At 39.7% G+C, this 17,808-nt stretch overlaps 1 protein-coding gene across 4 annotated transcripts in view; it reads right to left on the bottom strand.

Annotated features, from left to right (window-relative positions):
- RFX4 (regulatory factor X4) overlaps positions 1-17,808 on the bottom strand; it is a 93,117-nt gene that overhangs the window by 48,601 nt on the left and 26,708 nt on the right. For 2 of the 4 annotated variants that reach the window (XM_035310302.1, XM_035310311.1), the window contains exons 4-5: positions 13,318-13,470; positions 1,624-1,685 (exon numbers count right to left, since the gene is read on the bottom strand). In XM_035310302.1, the coding sequence (XP_035166193.1) occupies positions 1,624-1,685; positions 13,318-13,470 (215 nt within the window). Of the gene's footprint in view, positions 1-127; positions 248-1,623; positions 1,686-13,317; positions 13,471-17,808 lie in introns of those variants that run through there. The other 2 variants (XM_035310293.1, XM_035310319.1) reach the window with 2 other exon arrangements.

Raw genomic sequence — 17,808 nt, forward strand, 5'->3', positions numbered from 1 at the left:
AAAATTCCCTTCACACCATATAGTTTCCATCAGCTTAAGTAACTTCTTGTGTATATAATTGGAGACTTTCAAGCTGCAGGACAGAAAGAAATCAACTTTTATGTTTAGATGCTTTCTCATGCCTCACCTGTGGTGGAACTGTTTTTAAGCTCAGTGTGATAGAGACCATCTGCATGCTTACAGCAATAAACCCAGCTGCAAAAGAGAAAGCCTCACAACTGATGATCAAGAGTACAGAGCCACTGGAGCTCTGGACTTTGCAATGTTACAAGGCAGCAGTGCTATAAAAAGACTGAAGGCAGAACAGTTTGAAATCAGATGATCTTAACCACTTCTATGGCCAAATTTCCTTGGCAGTAGCAATGAAGGGGAATGACAATCATTGACCGGCAGCAATTGGTCAGCACAGTTGGTGATAAAGGGACTAAAGTGTTAAAGCATAAAGTAATTTATTTACATAATATTTAACTAGAATGCATCAGATGTTTCTCAAAACAAAACCAGAGCTCAGTTATAGCTGTGCTGGGTCTAGCAAGGAGTGTATTTATTGTAAAGAAGTACACTATGCAGGTAATGCTGTGGATATGTTTATACCTCTCCTCTTCAGTGGATCGAATGATTCCTTTGTATGCCATAATAATTGGAGTGTTAACTACTGATGTAGGTATCATCTTTTGGACCAGAAGAACCCAATTTTATACCTACTGAGGCTGTGAAATACGAGTGACTATGTATGATCTCCCTCACGGGGGTGAGCAGGGACTATCAGGGACCAAGCATTTTGCAGAGCAGTTCACAGAAACTTTTTACTTGCCAGATAGGAATCAGAACTGCTGCAAAGATGGCATGAGAAGAGTATGTGACCTGAAAGCCCCTCTGACAACAGGGGAAAAAATGCAAGAGCTGTTAAGTCTCACTGATTTTTAGCTTCATTGAGAGCAAAGAGACGTTGCTTTTACAGACACAAGTCACCTTCAGTCAGTCGATAAAAGGTATCTTGCCCCTCTGAGAAGACTCCTAGAGCTGCAGGAGGAGTGAATCTGAACCTATTTCTCTTTCTGGAATTACGATGAACTGTTTTCAGAGGTACCATCTTTTGGATAAGGCAATAAACTAATTCTTTGATCACTTAAAGATACTTTGGATTTCATTACACAGCAAAAAAAAAAAAAGGTCATTAAATCCAGGTTTATGGTCAATTTCAGTTTAGACCAATGTATAATTCTACCTAAAACCCACATAGCATTCTGCCACTTATCCTTTAACTGAAACATGATGTTAACCAGCTGTCATTTCCCAGCCTCCAACAGTAGCTCTACTAGTGCTAGGTGTGAATGCCCTTTATGTTGTGTAAAGTGAGTTGAGAAGAAGAATTATAGAAACAACATGGAAAATATTGGCAATGAAATCAGTAAAAGATCTCCATTAGACTACCTACCCAGAACTATCACTGCTGAATCAATATGACAATGTAAAAACTACAATGGAACCTCCATCAAAGTTGGTTTTTAATTCCCCAACTGGACAAATCATTCCCTGATGTTATGCTACTCTGTTCAGTAGAGTAAAGCCAGGACCAGATGGGACCCTGTGGGAGATGATAGTATACCATACACTGCTTACTTTGACTGGCCTCTGGTTCCAAGTCTCCTTGTTGTTAGCTGTGGAAACTGTTGCCTTATTATCTGCAAATGAATAGAACTGATATTAGAAAAAATTGAAAAGAACATTTGATAAGAATTTATTACAGACTGTAAAGACAAAAAAAAAAAAAAAAAAAGGCAGAAAAAAATGTGCTATGTCACCAAAATACATGGGAGGGGAAATCAGAAGAAAGCTTTTCATTTTTTCCATTACTGAAAAAAGAGAAATAAGCTTTTAAATTCAGTATAATTCTATTAATTACCACCAGTTTAAATAAAGACTTTCTGAAGTTACTGGAGCAGAACGTAGTTTCTTAAAATCTAAGATCAGTTCTACCTCTAAAATTAGAAGGATTGTACTTAGAATTGGCTGGGTATTTATTTATGTCAGTTGCAGGATCAATAAACTTGTTTTTGCTGCAACTAGAGGAAACTTCCCTTTTGAGAGTTTTGGAGGCAACAGTTCTTTAAAGTCCTTCCCTGCCATTAAACACTCCCTTTTCTATAAGATGATTCTGTGAAAAGATTTTGGTATTTGACAGGGGCACCACTTATACCAGCAAAGACTCACTGTTGCATTTGTAGAGATAGCTCATAATCAATTTATTCTCTACGGAAAGCAAGTGCATCTCAGAAACAGCAGGATATTGTCAAGAATCTGGACTCGACTCTGTCAGCTGAGATTAAAAGAACACTGCTACTGTAAAACAAAACTTCTTTAGCACCAGATGCATTTAAGGAAATAGATTAATGAATGCAGATTGTGCCTTCAGTAGCCAGATCCTACGTCAGCCAGGCTACTCCTGATGAAAATGCTCTGCTCGAGTTGCTGGGAAGGTAGCTCTCAGCACCTTGCAGGATTGAACCTGATTCTCAGTGTGGTCTGCAGCAGTAGCAAAATTCATCTGGCAGAACAGTCATGCAAAAAAAAAACCACAGTGAGCCTTGAAGATTCACTTATGAGAGAAATTTCTTCCTTTTCTAATTTGTAACCTATTTTAATTGTGTTTGCATGATATAAATTGCTAAATGTTGCCTATTTTTTGGGGAAAAACAAGTAGCATTAAAAGAAAGCAGACATATGAGATGGAATACAACTGTTCAACCAGAAGAAAATGTCAATTAAGTTTGATTAAATGATATAGATTTTTTTCCCCATGAGCCATTTTGCCACAGTGATAAATATTTAATCCTGATTGATGACTGAAAGCTCTAGAACATGTATTTGGATCAAAAGGTACTATATAAATAAAGACATTACAATGTCACATATTTGACTGTTCCTTTGGTAATATTTTTTATCAAACATACAATCAGCTTTCTTTCATATCATGTAAAAATTGACCTGCATTGGTTTCCAAGAGCTTTGCACAACATGGCTTCTGTCAAAAACACAGCATAGACTCGGACTCGCTAGGTTGTTCAGCTTTAATTTCTGGAGCAAAACTTCAGCAAACAGTAAAACACTTTTGTGGAGCTGTGAAAGTTCAGCCTAGCTGTTTGATAAATGAGCAGACAGGCAAGCAGCCCTTCTTTCTTTTTTTGTATGGATTCAATGAAGCCTGCCTAAAGAACACCACATGCTGTTCCAGCTACTGATCTAACATTCCGCAACATCTCAGCCTTCCAAATTCCCTTTAATTACACATTAATCCCACCCCTCTCTCTTTCATTTTCTGCAGACAGGGTTGGGGGCTCCACAAGGCTGTGGGAAAAAAGGCAGTGTTGAAGAACTACTTTCTGAGGATGGCTTTTTGGGTTAGGGGATTTTTTTTTTTGGTAGCAGTTGTCATTCAGAAAATTCCATTCCTCTCCTAAAGTCGATTTTACAGCAGTAGACTCAAAAGTAAATCTTAATATTAGATTTACTTTTACCTTAATTTTTCTTTTTGGAACAATATGAACACGTATTACTTTCAAAGTGTGTCTAGTAGTGATGAAGTGTTACAATGCACACTGTAAATGCTACTTTATGAACCATATGCCATGGGAGTTCCTGGGATTTAAATAAATCAGCCAATTTCTACATACCAGGGCAGAGGTGATCAGGAAAGGAGAATAACAGAGCAGTCGATCAGATGATCCTTTTTCTTTTCTTTGTTTCTTTTTTAAATCCAACATGTTTAAACAATGAGGTACACCTTTCGGGATACAGCCAAAAGTATGCATCTCTTAAAATATTCTTTACCAGTAATTTACAAAAGAAAATCTAGCAAACCTCTGAAAGAAAACATCAGGACTCTTTGATCTAATGCAGCATGCATAAGCTACGTAGAGCACGGCGTACTCATGCTTGGGTGCCTGTACACATGAGCATCAGTATTTGTGTTTGTGTTTGGAATGAAACAAGGCAAGTAAGGAATGAACTAGCTGTTAAATATAAATGTTTACAGTTGTCTACACTTATGTGAATGCTTATGCAATGATATTGCCGAAGGCAATGAGATTTCCCTGAAAGGAAAGAGGAAGTCAGAGCAGGAAGGACAAAGTGGAGTTCACTGTGCACTGAAATAAGTGGAAAACGAGTCCAAAAAGTTATTTTAAATTGTGGTTTCAGCCTGAAAAGTCTCCCTATAAAAAACACTATATTTTTGTTGCATCTTTATTGACTACAGAGAAAATGAACTAATTTTACATCTGAAAGGAGATGGGGGAAGAGCATTCCTAGATATCAGAGATAAAAATTCAGGTTAGATCCGAACACCAAGTTGGATTCTTTTCCTTTCATCACTGCAGTGGGGTTGCATAAGCAGAAATGAAGCAAGACCTGACCATGCAGTTCAGACCTCCCTCTGAATGGAGTCCAGTCCCTGTTCTCACAGCAGTGCTGGCTTCTCAACAGAAGCAGTGGTAAAAAGATCTCATGGGTGGTGTCCAAGGGAATTTTGGAGTGAACGGACTGTTAAAATTGTCCCTCTATGGAACTGAAATTTCATCTCATTCTTCTCCAAATTTACCACAAATCCAGCTGCCTATGAAATCTGCTGAGTAAAGGGATGCAGGCTTTACCTTTTCCAAGTAATATTCCATCAAAGTTATGCGGCAATTTTGATTTTTATGCATTATTTTATGCTACTTGGCTTTTTGTTTTTGAGACAGATGCAGACCAGGAGTTTCACATGCAAATATTTCTGCCCCTCCTATGTTAGCCTCAAAACCCAATGCTCCTTCAATTTCTTTCTCCGTTACTAAACTTCAGTTCTTTTCTCCCTTTCTTTCCTCTGTGCCCTGCTCTTTCTCACCTTCTGCCTATAGAAGATCCTGTATGATTTTCTTGATTAAATATATACACATATATATTAAGAAGTGTTTTATCTTCTTTCAGCTCCATGATTCTCTTGGCAATTTCTGCCATATACATCAGAGCCAGACAGAACTCATTACAAAACACCACGCATATAGTTTACACCTTTCCAGGTCTGCATTTGTTTAACTCTTTTGCAGATAATCCTGATGGATGGCGCAGGAAGAACACAAGGGATCCTTTTTCTTTCTGACAGGCAGTTCCTGATCCACTCTGAATGTATGGGCAGCCAAAGTGAATGCAGGAAAGAGTTCCCTCATATCATTCTCTCACACTGAGATTACAGTGCTGGTAGTACAACATTCAACATATATTGCACTGAACTCAGAGCGAACAGGATTTTTACCCCATTTTGGCCTTGGAAATGTAGGTGTCTGAATAAACTTGAATGAAATATCTATTTACTTGCATTTGTGGTCATTCTTAAAATAATGGAATAAAAGTGAAACAAATTACTTAAGCATCCATGTGAAACAGAGAGGATGCTTTATTAGCAACACCTAGAAAAATGCGCTTCTCTGTAAAGGTCTGTATCGTAGCCCACACAACCTACAAGCCCTAGCCATGGCTAACTGCAGGAGCTGTCCTGTTACCAGCAAATGGCTGCACAGGCGCATTCCTTCATCCTGGTTACTGCCAGCTGTAATTCCTGCCATCGCACCTTTCCCCTCACTCTAGCACTGGGATTCAAACACGAGCAGACAGCCTCAGCTTTAGAATGAGAAGTGCATTGTCTATTACACCTTCATTCCTAAACTGTGAGCCATCCTTCCTTATTTGATTCACTACCAAACTGTGAACTTTTTCTACTTTTTTTAATTATTTTTTTTTTCATGAGATGACATCCCAAAACAAAACAGAGGGAGATAAAAAGCATCTCATGCATTTGTCTTCATGCTAACAAATAAGCATGTAAGAAACCAGCAATGTCAGGAAACTCTTGAAATCTTTTTTCCTCTCTCCCTCTGTCAAAATGTTAAATTTTAATCTGGGGGCAATAGACAGAGGAAAACTTTATGTTCATTTCGTTTGTGCATCTGATCTAGAGGTACATTATTCTTTACGACTCTTGTCCCTTTCTGTTTGAAATAATTCTAGCCGTGCTTCTAGAATTTCCCAGGGTAGTGAAAGAAAATCAAATTAAGTTGCATCACAGCATTTGAATGCTGCCAGAATGAGAAACTGATTCCAGGCTTCAGGACCTGGAACTCTGAGAAGTTCTAGAGAGATTCTAAATACAGCAAAATAAATTATCTTTCCTCTGATAACACCTCCTTATAACAAGGCCTGGCTCTATCTCAACTCGGGTTTCCAGTCCCACATCTAGAGGACATGCATTGCTTTTATGAAGTCAGAGACAGAAGATCTGTGTTTATTCATCCACATTTATTGTAGTATTTCAGACTTAAACTTCTTTGGCATGACAGGAGGAAAGTAAGAAGTAGTGACAAATATAATCATACTCCCACACAGCTGTGCTTTCCTTATTTTCAGTGTTGTCAAACACAAACAACCCTGATGTCCTGAATCTTATATGATAAGTGTCGAATTTTCAGGGTCATTCATATCTCTGACCTGTTGCTGCTCTGGCCAGATCATTCTGGGATTTCCCCATCTGCTTCAGTGCCTTTAAAACCCCTGTCCTGAGATATCTGTTATTATTAACACTCGTGCTGACAGGTACCTTTTGGATGAAAGGTGGCTTGGTGCTGGCTTGACAGCACGCTACCTTGAGTAAAAGGTCAGGAAAGCTTTTGTCCCAGTGATAGGAAGATGCATGATCAAAACAGTCCCTTACAAAGTATAATTCCTGTTCCCCAAATCCACCAAGCTGTGTGAAGAAAAAGGGGAAGAAGCATGACTATGTCTATACCCTACTCCTTGCTCACTTACTTGCATGGCCCTAGAGGGAAGAGCATAGTGTACAAGTTTAGTATGCTTCACCCCACATCTCTGGTTGGTTTAGATTCAGTAACCTTCCCATTCTTCTACCCTTGCTTTCTTCATTTTACGGAATGAGTCATGGCCTAGCTGTAGGATAAGATTTTACTTCTAGCTCTGATACATCTCAGCTGATACTGCAAAGCAAGTCAGACAAGCCTGTTGGCACTGTCCTTAATGCCCATGCCCAATTCTGCCTGCTGTGGAGATCAGACTCCACGAGGAACTCCATCTGAACTGGACCCTTTAGCGAAGCTTGTGAGACCTCTGCTCAAATTCATCCACATCCTACAATATCGTCCTTTAGCAGTTCCCCCAGCCAGATGGAATTCAGCCTAAGGCACGATCAAACAGCCTTCTGCATTCCAACAAAGCTGCGAACACCGAATGCTCTGACTCAGACGCCGAACTGAGCCACAGCCACTTTCTGTGCTGGCTTGCTGAAGCCAAGCAGACCTAAAACCCTGCACAACTCCCCCTGCTCTTTCCTGGTGCCAGCGTGCTTCCTGCCATCACACCCAGCATATCTGTGGGAAAAGGCTGAGCGCCAGCATCCCTGCACTCTGGCAGACCCTGCGCTGTACGAACTGCCTCTGGGACGTGCTGACAAGGCATGAGGTAAAGCAGCCCAGAGGCCACTCCACTTCATGCCCAAGGTCTGAGTGGAAGCCAGATGCTTCAAGTGGCAAAGCCTGTAAAAATGCCTTTGCTAGAGGACAAATCTTCAGGAAAGAGAAAGTCTCTCTAAAGAAATGGAGGTGTCCTTGCTGGTTTTCCTACTCCACAGGCTCAATGAGAGAAAGGCAATAGACAGCAAGCTGCAGGAATAACAAGCCATCTGTAAAGCAGCACCAGGGGGACAAAGAGCTTTCCAAGTACACTGTAGGACCACCCTTCCCCATGCCAGTACAACCACTTGCTTTTGTGGTTGTTATGGACTTCCCCGAGGAGGCTGCTCTGGAAGATTTGGAGTCAAGGAGAAATGTGGTACTGTCCTTCAGTCAGCAACATTATCTGTTAAGAAGAGATGAAAGAAAAGCAGAGATTGCTCAGATGGCACTGACAGACTGGTATGGTCCTTCAGTGCAATAACAGAAGCCACATCCTCAGCTTTAGATTGATTTTTCCCCAGCTCCATTTTTCTTTTCTATATTAACTTGAAAAAGTCTAACACAAAACCCACTCCGTACGTAGTACTTGTCCATAATAAAGCACTTGCTATTTTAGACTAACAGAAGAGAGCAGTGAAGTAAATCTGGCATTGCTATACACTTACCTGAGGCTACTAGGAAGCAAATTGAGAGTACAGGGAAAAAAATACGTCTGCAGGAGATGTATCTCCTTTGCACAGCAGGCAATTTCCAGGTGTGTGTGATACAGAGTGCAAGCACATTGCAGTGTCATTATCAAAGAGGTTTCAATGATGCTAACTTGTCTGTCCTTTTAAAAAGTCAATATATACTATGCTAGCATGAAACTCTAAATCCAATCTATGTTAATCATGCGTGGAGGAACAGTCCTGCTGGCAAAACTTTTGGGCATAGAGACAGTGCACAGTGATAAAAGAAGGAACAGCTCTGTAGCGCCCTGGAGCACAGCAAACTATATTGGAATAAAACTTTTTTTCCTAGTATAACTGTGTCTCAGACTTTTCTTTTCCTTTTTTTTTTGGCAGGGTGGAAATATTATTCAAAAATGTAAAAGATCTTTCCTAACCAATATTGCAGATCTGTTGTATGCCCTTCCCTTCTTTATTTATTGAAATGAATTTATTGGGAACCAATTTTCACTTAGAGCAAAGCCATTCAGGGAGCAATGAAGAGGCTCTGAAATTTGTGTAAGCACACAACCCACGTTAAATCTCTTCATGCTGCCCCAGTGTTTTAAAGGGAACTCAGGCTGAGGAAGAACCAGCCTGCAAAGTGTCCTTTCGTTTTCCTTTTCAAATACTTCTTTACTACTGCTTGTCAAAAGACGTGGCAAGAAAGCAAAAAGCAAGCAAGCAAGCAAGCAAGGAAAATAAAATTAAAAAAAAAAGAAAAAAAAAGAGAGAGAGAGAAAAAAAAAAGGAAAGTATTTAACCTCCAGGGGGCATATGGGAGTTGTGGGAAGAACTCCATAAGGATGCAAAGAGTTTGTTGCATCATGAGAAAACTAAGTGTTCCTAAGTGCTCAGTACAAGAAATTAGCAGGGCACTGGAGGTACTGGAGGTGACAGCACTACACAGCAAATATGAATTGGTGAACTAAGGACTTAGAGGATAGGGGAAACAGGTGTGGAAGAGGAAGATTACATCTTCAAAAGACTCAATTGCAAAAAATAGGAGGGGGTCATACAGGGTCACAAAAGAAAAAACACTGTTGGCTGAGGAGATAAAAGTGAAAGAGAAGCTCAAGGACCTACCACCCTTTTTAAGCAGCACAGTGACTTGGTTCAGCGAGGACAGAACCACCAAGCCTTACAGAGCCAATCCACATGCAACAGTTACTGGGTAGTTCCTAGCCCAGTGTGTTAATTTTCACTAATATTTTAGTAAGAACAAAATACAACACACACCTGCTCAGCCCTCCCTGCTGCAGGCAGTGGAGAACTTCCATTTGGAAACATCCTAAGCTCCTCTCCATGAGGCCACTGGGTCCCGGAGGCATCTGTGGCACATGGCTGAAGGCTGCTGTCTTTTTTAAGTGGCATTAGGGCTTTCACTACTTCTGCCTGAAGACTAATTCACAGTGTAAACATATTCACTGTGGGAAGGGTTTTTCTCATAGGCAACACCCTACTGTAAGAACTCTGTCATGCCTGTCCTTCCTGCCTTTATTTCCCTGTCCCCTCACTGGCTGCATGGAGCAGTTTTACTTTGCTTTACCCTGGGGTGAGATCAAGGTCCTGGTGAATACAACACGTTTTGCCACTGCCTACAGTAAGAGCAGAAGTTTACCACTGGATTCTGCACTTGCTAGTACCAAGTTGTAATCAGCAAACTAACACAGGGCCCTCCCTAGTCACTGTTCAGTCAGAGCGTGTGGGTGAAACTGTGCTCGGTCCTGTATTTTCCAGGCAATAAAAAGCTCTGCAATAATAAACTAGGTAACCTAACTATTAGCAGACTGGCAAATGGCAGTAAGCGCAAAACTGCCTGTAATTTTCACACATTATTTGGCTGAGTAAAGAACTAAAAACTTGGCTACTGTGCTAAAGCTGCAGCTGCCTTTGCCATATAAGAATGTATCACATCAATAGCCACTACTCTTCCTTATTTTATATGTACTTTAAGGGACTTAGGAGCGTAGTTTACTTTCTTAAAGGTGTTTATGAAGTAATTCTGTTCTTTCCTTTTCTTATTACTTTTCTTGCTATTAGCCTGGTTTCCTCAGGAAACAGTCTGTGAGATATTACTGTCTCTCTGCTAATCTTCCCACCCCGCCATTCCCCGAGGCAATTTTTGTTTCACTAATCCAATATTACCAAATGTCTGTGGTCCAGTCCATGTCCTAGAGGTTTAGCAGAAAACACTGTCCAGATAGCAGGGAAAGCATGCTGAAGACAAGACAGGGAAGACAGCTGAGCCTTTAGGTGAGCCATTTGGCACTGTCTTACTGGACAACCACTAGGATAAAGCAACAAGTCACCGCTTCTCTTGCTCTCAGCCAGCCACCCCATGGGCTGCTTCCTTGCCCAGCTGTCTGGGCATGGGGAGGAGAGAAAGACAGAAACACAGACAGACTTCAGGGAATCTAAAAATAACGTAGAAAGAAGGTGCAGCACATACTGGGACCTGGAAATAACTGAAAGCCCTGCAGGGAAACATGGAGATATTAGAGAAGATTTAGGTACAGCTGTGGATTTAGGGAGCATAGGCAACGGTAGGAAACAAGGTCCATCAGTTCAGCTGTTCACGAACAATTTGTCTGTTCTCTCTTCTATGCTTTGTTGTGGGTATATTTCACTTACATCAGGGTTAAGCAGTAGACAGAGGCTGAAACACTGTCTACAAACCTTAATCTGGAGAAATAATTTCCAAGCTTCTTGTCTCAAGTGGTATCTTTAGAAGTGAAATTAACGCTCACGGTAATTCAGATGTAGCTGACGAGTAACAACGCATTAGGATGTTACTTATTACGGATTGTCTTAATGTGCTGAACCCCATGTCTGTTTCTGAAAACTACCAGTCTGTTGAAGAAAAAGCCTAAATGTTTAACATTGCCCACAGAGCTAAAGTTCAAAGATGAATCATAAATTTAATGTGGCCCATTGAAAGGCGAACTGTCTACAATTTCACAGAACAACTAACCCCTTTCTCTGGAGAAGATGACAGCTGCAGGGCTCTTGATGATTCCCAATGAGGACAAACATGTCTGGGGTCTCTATTTCAGCAGCTAAGTGCGGAAGCCCTCAAATAGCACCTATTTCACTGCACTGCCTCCAAGGCATTTGTGCAGCACACATTGCCAGTATGTTCTTTAAGTCACTAGATAACAACTGGGTTGGCTAAAACTTCATTTGTGTACCTACTCCTAATGAGAATCTGACTGCAATTTACTGACTGAACGGTGGGTGTGTACCTTGCAGACCTTCATGACTGTGCAGGACATTTTTCTTAGCAATAACAGGTCTGACAGAATCACTGGGGTTTGCTCTGAGCTCCGCAAATGCAAAAGCCCATTCTGCTTCAAAATTCACGTCAGTGTTGTCTGAGGTTCCTGGACACACCTATACAGAAGCCTCAGTTTTCATATCCAAAAGTAATGGCCACACAAAACACTATTTTAGGTTCATCTCCCCAAAAAGGAGAAAACAAACTTCATGGATCACAAACTTCAAAAAGGAATACCATGATTTTGGATGGAAGACACTGTATCTGTCCTGCTAGGCCAAGACAACCCTACTGATGAACAGGTATATGTGTAAAAGGGCAGGCGAAAAAGAGGATGGAGTAATATACACTATAACAAGACTGCTGCATATTGAAAACTGATGAAGTCCCTGGTGAAATTATGCTTTCCTGAAATAATTCCAGAGTATTTATTCCTTACAATCTGTAGAAGTTTTCAGTAGCAGCAAAAGTAGCATCGCGTAAATTTTACCCACGTCCCAAATGTGTTAGCTGGCATGAAATCTGTTTCTTGTTCTCACTCTTCCAAAACGACATGTTGCCACTATGCTTAGCCACTTGGTAGCAATAACATATAAAATGAACATTTTGATACATAGGCAGTATATTTAAACAGAAACCTAACACAGAATCAACTGAGCTAGGCAGGTCTTTATGGCATGACAAACATTGTGATGTTAAAACATGGTGCATTTCACTTGCCTTGCTAGACTGCCCACATAAAGATGCACTAGAGAAAACGACACCTCATTAAGTACATTCTTCTCCTTCACCTACTCTTTACACAGGCACTTACCCTAGGAATATTTTTCCCCTCTTTGAATACCCAACACTTCTATAGAATAAATGTTGCAAACACTAGTAGAGAATAGCTTATAGAACAATCAGCTTCAGATTTACATTTGCGAGCATTTCAAAAACAGTGGCAAACTTTACATTTTTTTTTTTTTCAGAGCCTACAAGCTTTAAAGACCTGTGACAAGTTCTAGAGCAGAAATTTAGCTTTAAATAAAATTAAAAATTTCAAAAATATCATCCTATTTTTCACTGAGAGGAAAACATCATCTGATCAGAAATTCCAGAACAAGAACTTTGTGTAACACCTTAGCCACCCACTAATATCTGGTAGCATAAAACTTTACTGCTCACATCTGGATACTGCACGGCTGTATCTGTGCAGAGTGTGTCTCCACTGTAAGTCTGGAAATAACCACAGTGTCTCTTACTAAAGCTACCCTGGAAAGTGGAAGCACGAGGAATTGCAAAGATAATTGGGCAGCCTGCATGTGCAGTGCCACACAAACACCACTGGATGCTTTCTGGACCTGCACATCTGGAGGGATTTTACTCCACTGTGGATTTGCCAGAGTGTGCTGATATCCTTAACTGAAGGATCTCCATGCCATGCGTACAAGCACGGCATAGACAAGCCTAGAACTAAATGATTGATATTTGACACTGCTGTTTTTAAGTATATATATACGTATTAAAGCACTATAGGTCACAATGCTTACACTTGTGTTTGACTTCCAAGCTACTGATATTGTATACTATGTCACTGCCAGATAGGCTGACAACAGGAACACTGAAATAATGAAAAAATTTAGTGTACTCTGCAGCTTAGTCATGATGAGAAAAGATTCCAACCTTCTGAATGCTTAAAATCTTAGCCTTTTTCTTAAAACCTGAAAACACAAGATGTTCCATTACTATACTTCTATCTCTAGCAGTACATGCTGATTTAATTTTTTTCAATAATCCAAACTCACCTGAACCAGATGAGAGCTCAAGGCACCATACTGCCGATTAGACTCACCTTCCCAAAGCTGGCGGCATTAACAGGTTGCGTGTCATTTTTCTCACAGAAGTCCAAGTAATGCATGTAGAGAGCACTTCGAGGAATGCAAACACCTTCTGCAATCTCATAGTTCTCCTCCAGCCTTAAAAAGCAAATATCAAACAGAGAAAACTGCAAGTATGTTGGATGTACAGTTAATGGTGTGCAAAGCTGTATCTCTAAGACCAAACTCTACAGCTTCTGCTCGTCTACTAAATTTTCACTGCTGTGTTCTTAAGTGTTCCTTCCAATTCACTTCCATAAGGCTTGCTTGCTTGGTTTGGCTGGTGCTTGCTATCAAATATGTAGATTGTGAGTTCTCAGAGGCAACTGAAGATTAAAACAATGGGATATTGGACTGTAACCATGCCCCAGAGTGCTATTTTCTGGAAAAAATAAACGAGTAATCTGTTATACCCTAAAAGCATCTAGCAATAAACAAATATAAGTACAACTATTGAACAACAACAAACATTCACTGAGGGGCAGTATTCTCTCATCTTTACAGGACAGGTCACCATTGGTTCGTGACACTTTTCACTCACATCCCGCTGCCAAAATCCTTACCTGGAGGAAGCAAGCATACATGGCTATAGAAAGTTTCTTGTAAAGAGTGAAGAACATGCACAAAATTGTGTCTCTACAATGTTTTCTCACTATCACTGATTAACAAAGTTAGAAAAACCAAGAGTCTTCTATCTTCTGAATGCAGTAGTGAAATAACATCCTCGTCTGCCTTGTAGAAATGGTTATCATTCATTCCCATATGCAAACACACAACTATATTTTTTTAAAAATTATGCATCAAACACATGAATAGGTATATGCTTCATGTTTAAAATTTGAAATTGCACTCTTCATAAGACTATAGATTACAAGAATTCCTTTTACAAGAATTCCTTTGAAATTATATTTTTCTGATTGCTGACCCAAACAATTTCTAGAGCTATTTATGGACACACCTAGCTTTAAAACCATAATCTTGCCACCCATGGTATCACTTGTGCTTTTCAGTTACAAGAGTACTCATCTGCCTTGCTGTCTGGGAGTAGAAGGTGTGTGCAACTTCCTCTTAAACATCTTAGAAAAGTAATATATTCTCAGAAAACTCCATTTTTTATAGTAAATAGTCCCCTTGGATTTAATAACTGTACAATACCTTTCCAAACATCTGGTTTTTCTCTTTCTTTGCCTTTTCCAAGACCTACCCTTCCTCCATTTCAGTTATCATGATCGTTCATGACTGCAAACTATTTTAATAAGATATCCAGCTAGATGAATGGAATTGGTTTGTATGGGCAACATCTATTCTTCCTTGGTTTCTACAGGAATATCATCACGGCATCTTTCCTCAAATTCATAGTGCTTTAACAAAACCTTCTTTCAAAACCTGGAGAGTTCGTTTGTATACTATAGCTGCTAATTGGAATGTCAGCTTCCGTGACCAAGACAGGACAGAAAGAAAAGCAGTTAATTATTTCTGTTCATATCTGATGAATTTTTCTCTTTTTCTCCTCTCTTTCACAGAGAGTCATTAGTCTGACACTGAACAATGCTCCATTATACCTGAACTTTTTTTAATGATCAAAAAAACCATCTTGCTCCACTTCTTTTATTTTCCTGTCTTTTATTTAACAACTTTATCATGTTTTGAATTCAGCTTCATTCTACAGTGCTGTAGAAAGATAATGAACTCAACCCTCTACCTAACAAATCACTATCAGAAATAATGTATATATAACATTTTAAATATCCTAATAAAGCCACGTGAAATCCGGTGGCTCAAAATGAGACCTTTTGTACCACTACGGTATAGCAATAAAACCCTAATCCTCCTACAGGAATGACAATTTCATCTGTCCCCATTACTGTTTTCCCCTTCATACTTGTATACTTCTAGATTAAATGAGATTGTTCCATAGCAGAGTCATGTCCATGGTGTTAATTGCTAGACGTATTTTTAGATATGAAGGCAACAGAGCAACTGTGATGTTACCAACGCTAATTGCATAAAGGATTCTAGAACAGATTAATTTTGATACACTATAATTATTCCTGTGAAACCACTTATCTTGGGAGAATCCATTAACTAGCAGTGGTTTACTTTTCTCTTTTTTACTTCATTTTAGGCACGTTGAAGAAACAAAAATGTTTTGTTGACTTCATCTTCCCAACACTGTTACTATTCAGAGCACCTATACTGCAAGGCACCAAACTGCATGGACTTAGGGTCTTTGCTTTGAATAATACTGTGTTGAGAGAATTAGACATATCCACACACACACACACACACACACACACACACACACTCACTCACTCACTCACCCTAAACTGAGGTAAAATAAAGTTTGACACTTAGAGTTTTGTCAACCAGCTCACCAGAGAAATAATCACAAACGTTTTAGAGCCAAGCATTTAGCAAGCTGTAACTTGATAATGAGCTGTAACAAGGTAGTGATGAACACAGGAATAAGGGATAAGCACAGGATATTAGGTATTTGTATATTCACACCTTAACTCAGGCTGGTGTATGTTCCCTAATTATGATTGTATTTTGCAGTAATGATACATTTACCTGGCCTTTGCCTTTCCCTTCATCTGGGATGAAGGGAAATCAATGTGTCATCAATGAAACTAAACTAAACAAAACAAAAAACTAAACTAAACAAACAAAAAAACTTCAATCATCATTCCTATTTCCAGACAAAGGATATTTAGCCAGGCTGAGAGTCATCCAGACACGCTTCTGGCATCTTCAGCTACTCCTCGTTTATAGTGTTCAATGTACCTTCTCCTTTGAAGAGGCATAAGCATCAAGGATAGACCCCTTGGGACTGGTGTTGTTCACTCTTTTCAGTAAGATGCCAGACAATAAATAACTAGTAGAAGCAATGACAATATGGACCACGTGACAAAAAAGTCACATTTTTCCCTTATGTCTTGCTTCACTTTCCCTGCTACTTTCCTCCTCTTCTTTTTCTTTGCTACTGACATTTCCCCTGTTTGTGTTCTCCACTGCTCCTTGCCTCCATTTACCTACAAAGACAGCAGCATCTCACAGTAAAAATGTAACAAGCTTTAACTTGGCAGACACTAAAGAGACAAATGTCATGCTTCCATTTGCCAGAAAAAGGCAAATTCTGTACCTTACCCTGAAATCTGGTCAATATTGTGCCTCACCACTTCTATCACTTGAATCTTGCCCAGAGATTCCTGCAAGAGGGTGGGGCACCCGAGGGATATTCAAGTAAATTTCATCTTTTGTCTTTCTTGACTGTGCAAAAACTTGGTCAGAGTCCTGAGCAGGCAAAACTGTCAAACAAGTAAAGCCAAATCTACAGAAAGCACTCAGTGCAGCTTTTGTACAGTGCTGACCACAATAATTTACCAGCTCATGGGTTGCTAGGTGCTACCACTGTACAAATAACCTGATGCTAATGTGTCTGGTTTTCCAGAAGAGTGGAAACTCGACATCTTCACACAAAGCGAGCTTCCTACTTTATAGCACTTTGATCACAATGTTTGAGCTTCTCATTTAGTGTATCAAATGCAGTAGCACAGTTTCTCCAGGCAACACCAATTCAAAGCTGCAGTATGGAGGTAGAAAACCATATAGAAACTATGAGAAAACTGTTCTGTGGTACAGCTACTAAGCTGGCAAACTGCTACCTGTAGGTCTATTAATAAATGAGCAAATCATATAATTCAGTTTAACACCAGCTGAAGAAATTAAACTTGAAAACGTTTTCATTGCTTCCTGTTTTTTGTTTTGGTTTGGTTTTGGAAGGAAAATTGAATGGAAGAAATTGCAGATGCTCCAGAAGACTCAAAAGGGAGAAAGTCTAACCTACCTAAAGGTATAAGAAACATAATACAACAGACAGGTAGTAAGCCAATCCACTAGTCAGGGGAAAGAGAAGATGATGTAAGCAGCCTTTGCCCGCCCCCCCCCCCCCCCCAAAAAAAAAAAAAATCTAGTATTCTATTGCAAACAGTCACTGAATGAGTACTAGTATGCACACTGCATTCCAGCAGGGCTCAACATCCCAGGAGTTTCGGGATTTACTAACCTTTATGACTGAGGAAGCTTGAAAGTATTTGGCAAAAGACTGTTTACAGTATTTGCATGTTTTCTTTTGGGAACAGTATCACTGGCATGTTCTAATTAACTCCGACTTCTTGGCTACTATGCTATTTGCTCCCATGAAAAAGACTCTTAACTGACTCTACTGCAAAATAAACACTATTCTGAATTTGGGCCTGGAAAGCCCTGCCTGCTATTTCATTTTAGCTAGATTGATCTTTCTTATCTTGTTTGAACTGTATTGGAGTTGTTTGCGTGAATAATAGAAAATAATAAAATAGACCTATGACATTTGACTATTATTTTAATATATTTTTTCTCAGTAGTCACCCTCCTCCTTTATTCACATTTCTTGAACTTCTGAAAAATAGCACTGCGGTGGTATA

Source organism: Oxyura jamaicensis, chromosome 1 (genome assembly GCF_011077185.1).
Source record: "Oxyura jamaicensis isolate SHBP4307 breed ruddy duck chromosome 1, BPBGC_Ojam_1.0, whole genome shotgun sequence".
Lineage (NCBI taxonomy): Eukaryota > Metazoa > Chordata > Aves > Anseriformes > Anatidae > Oxyura > Oxyura jamaicensis.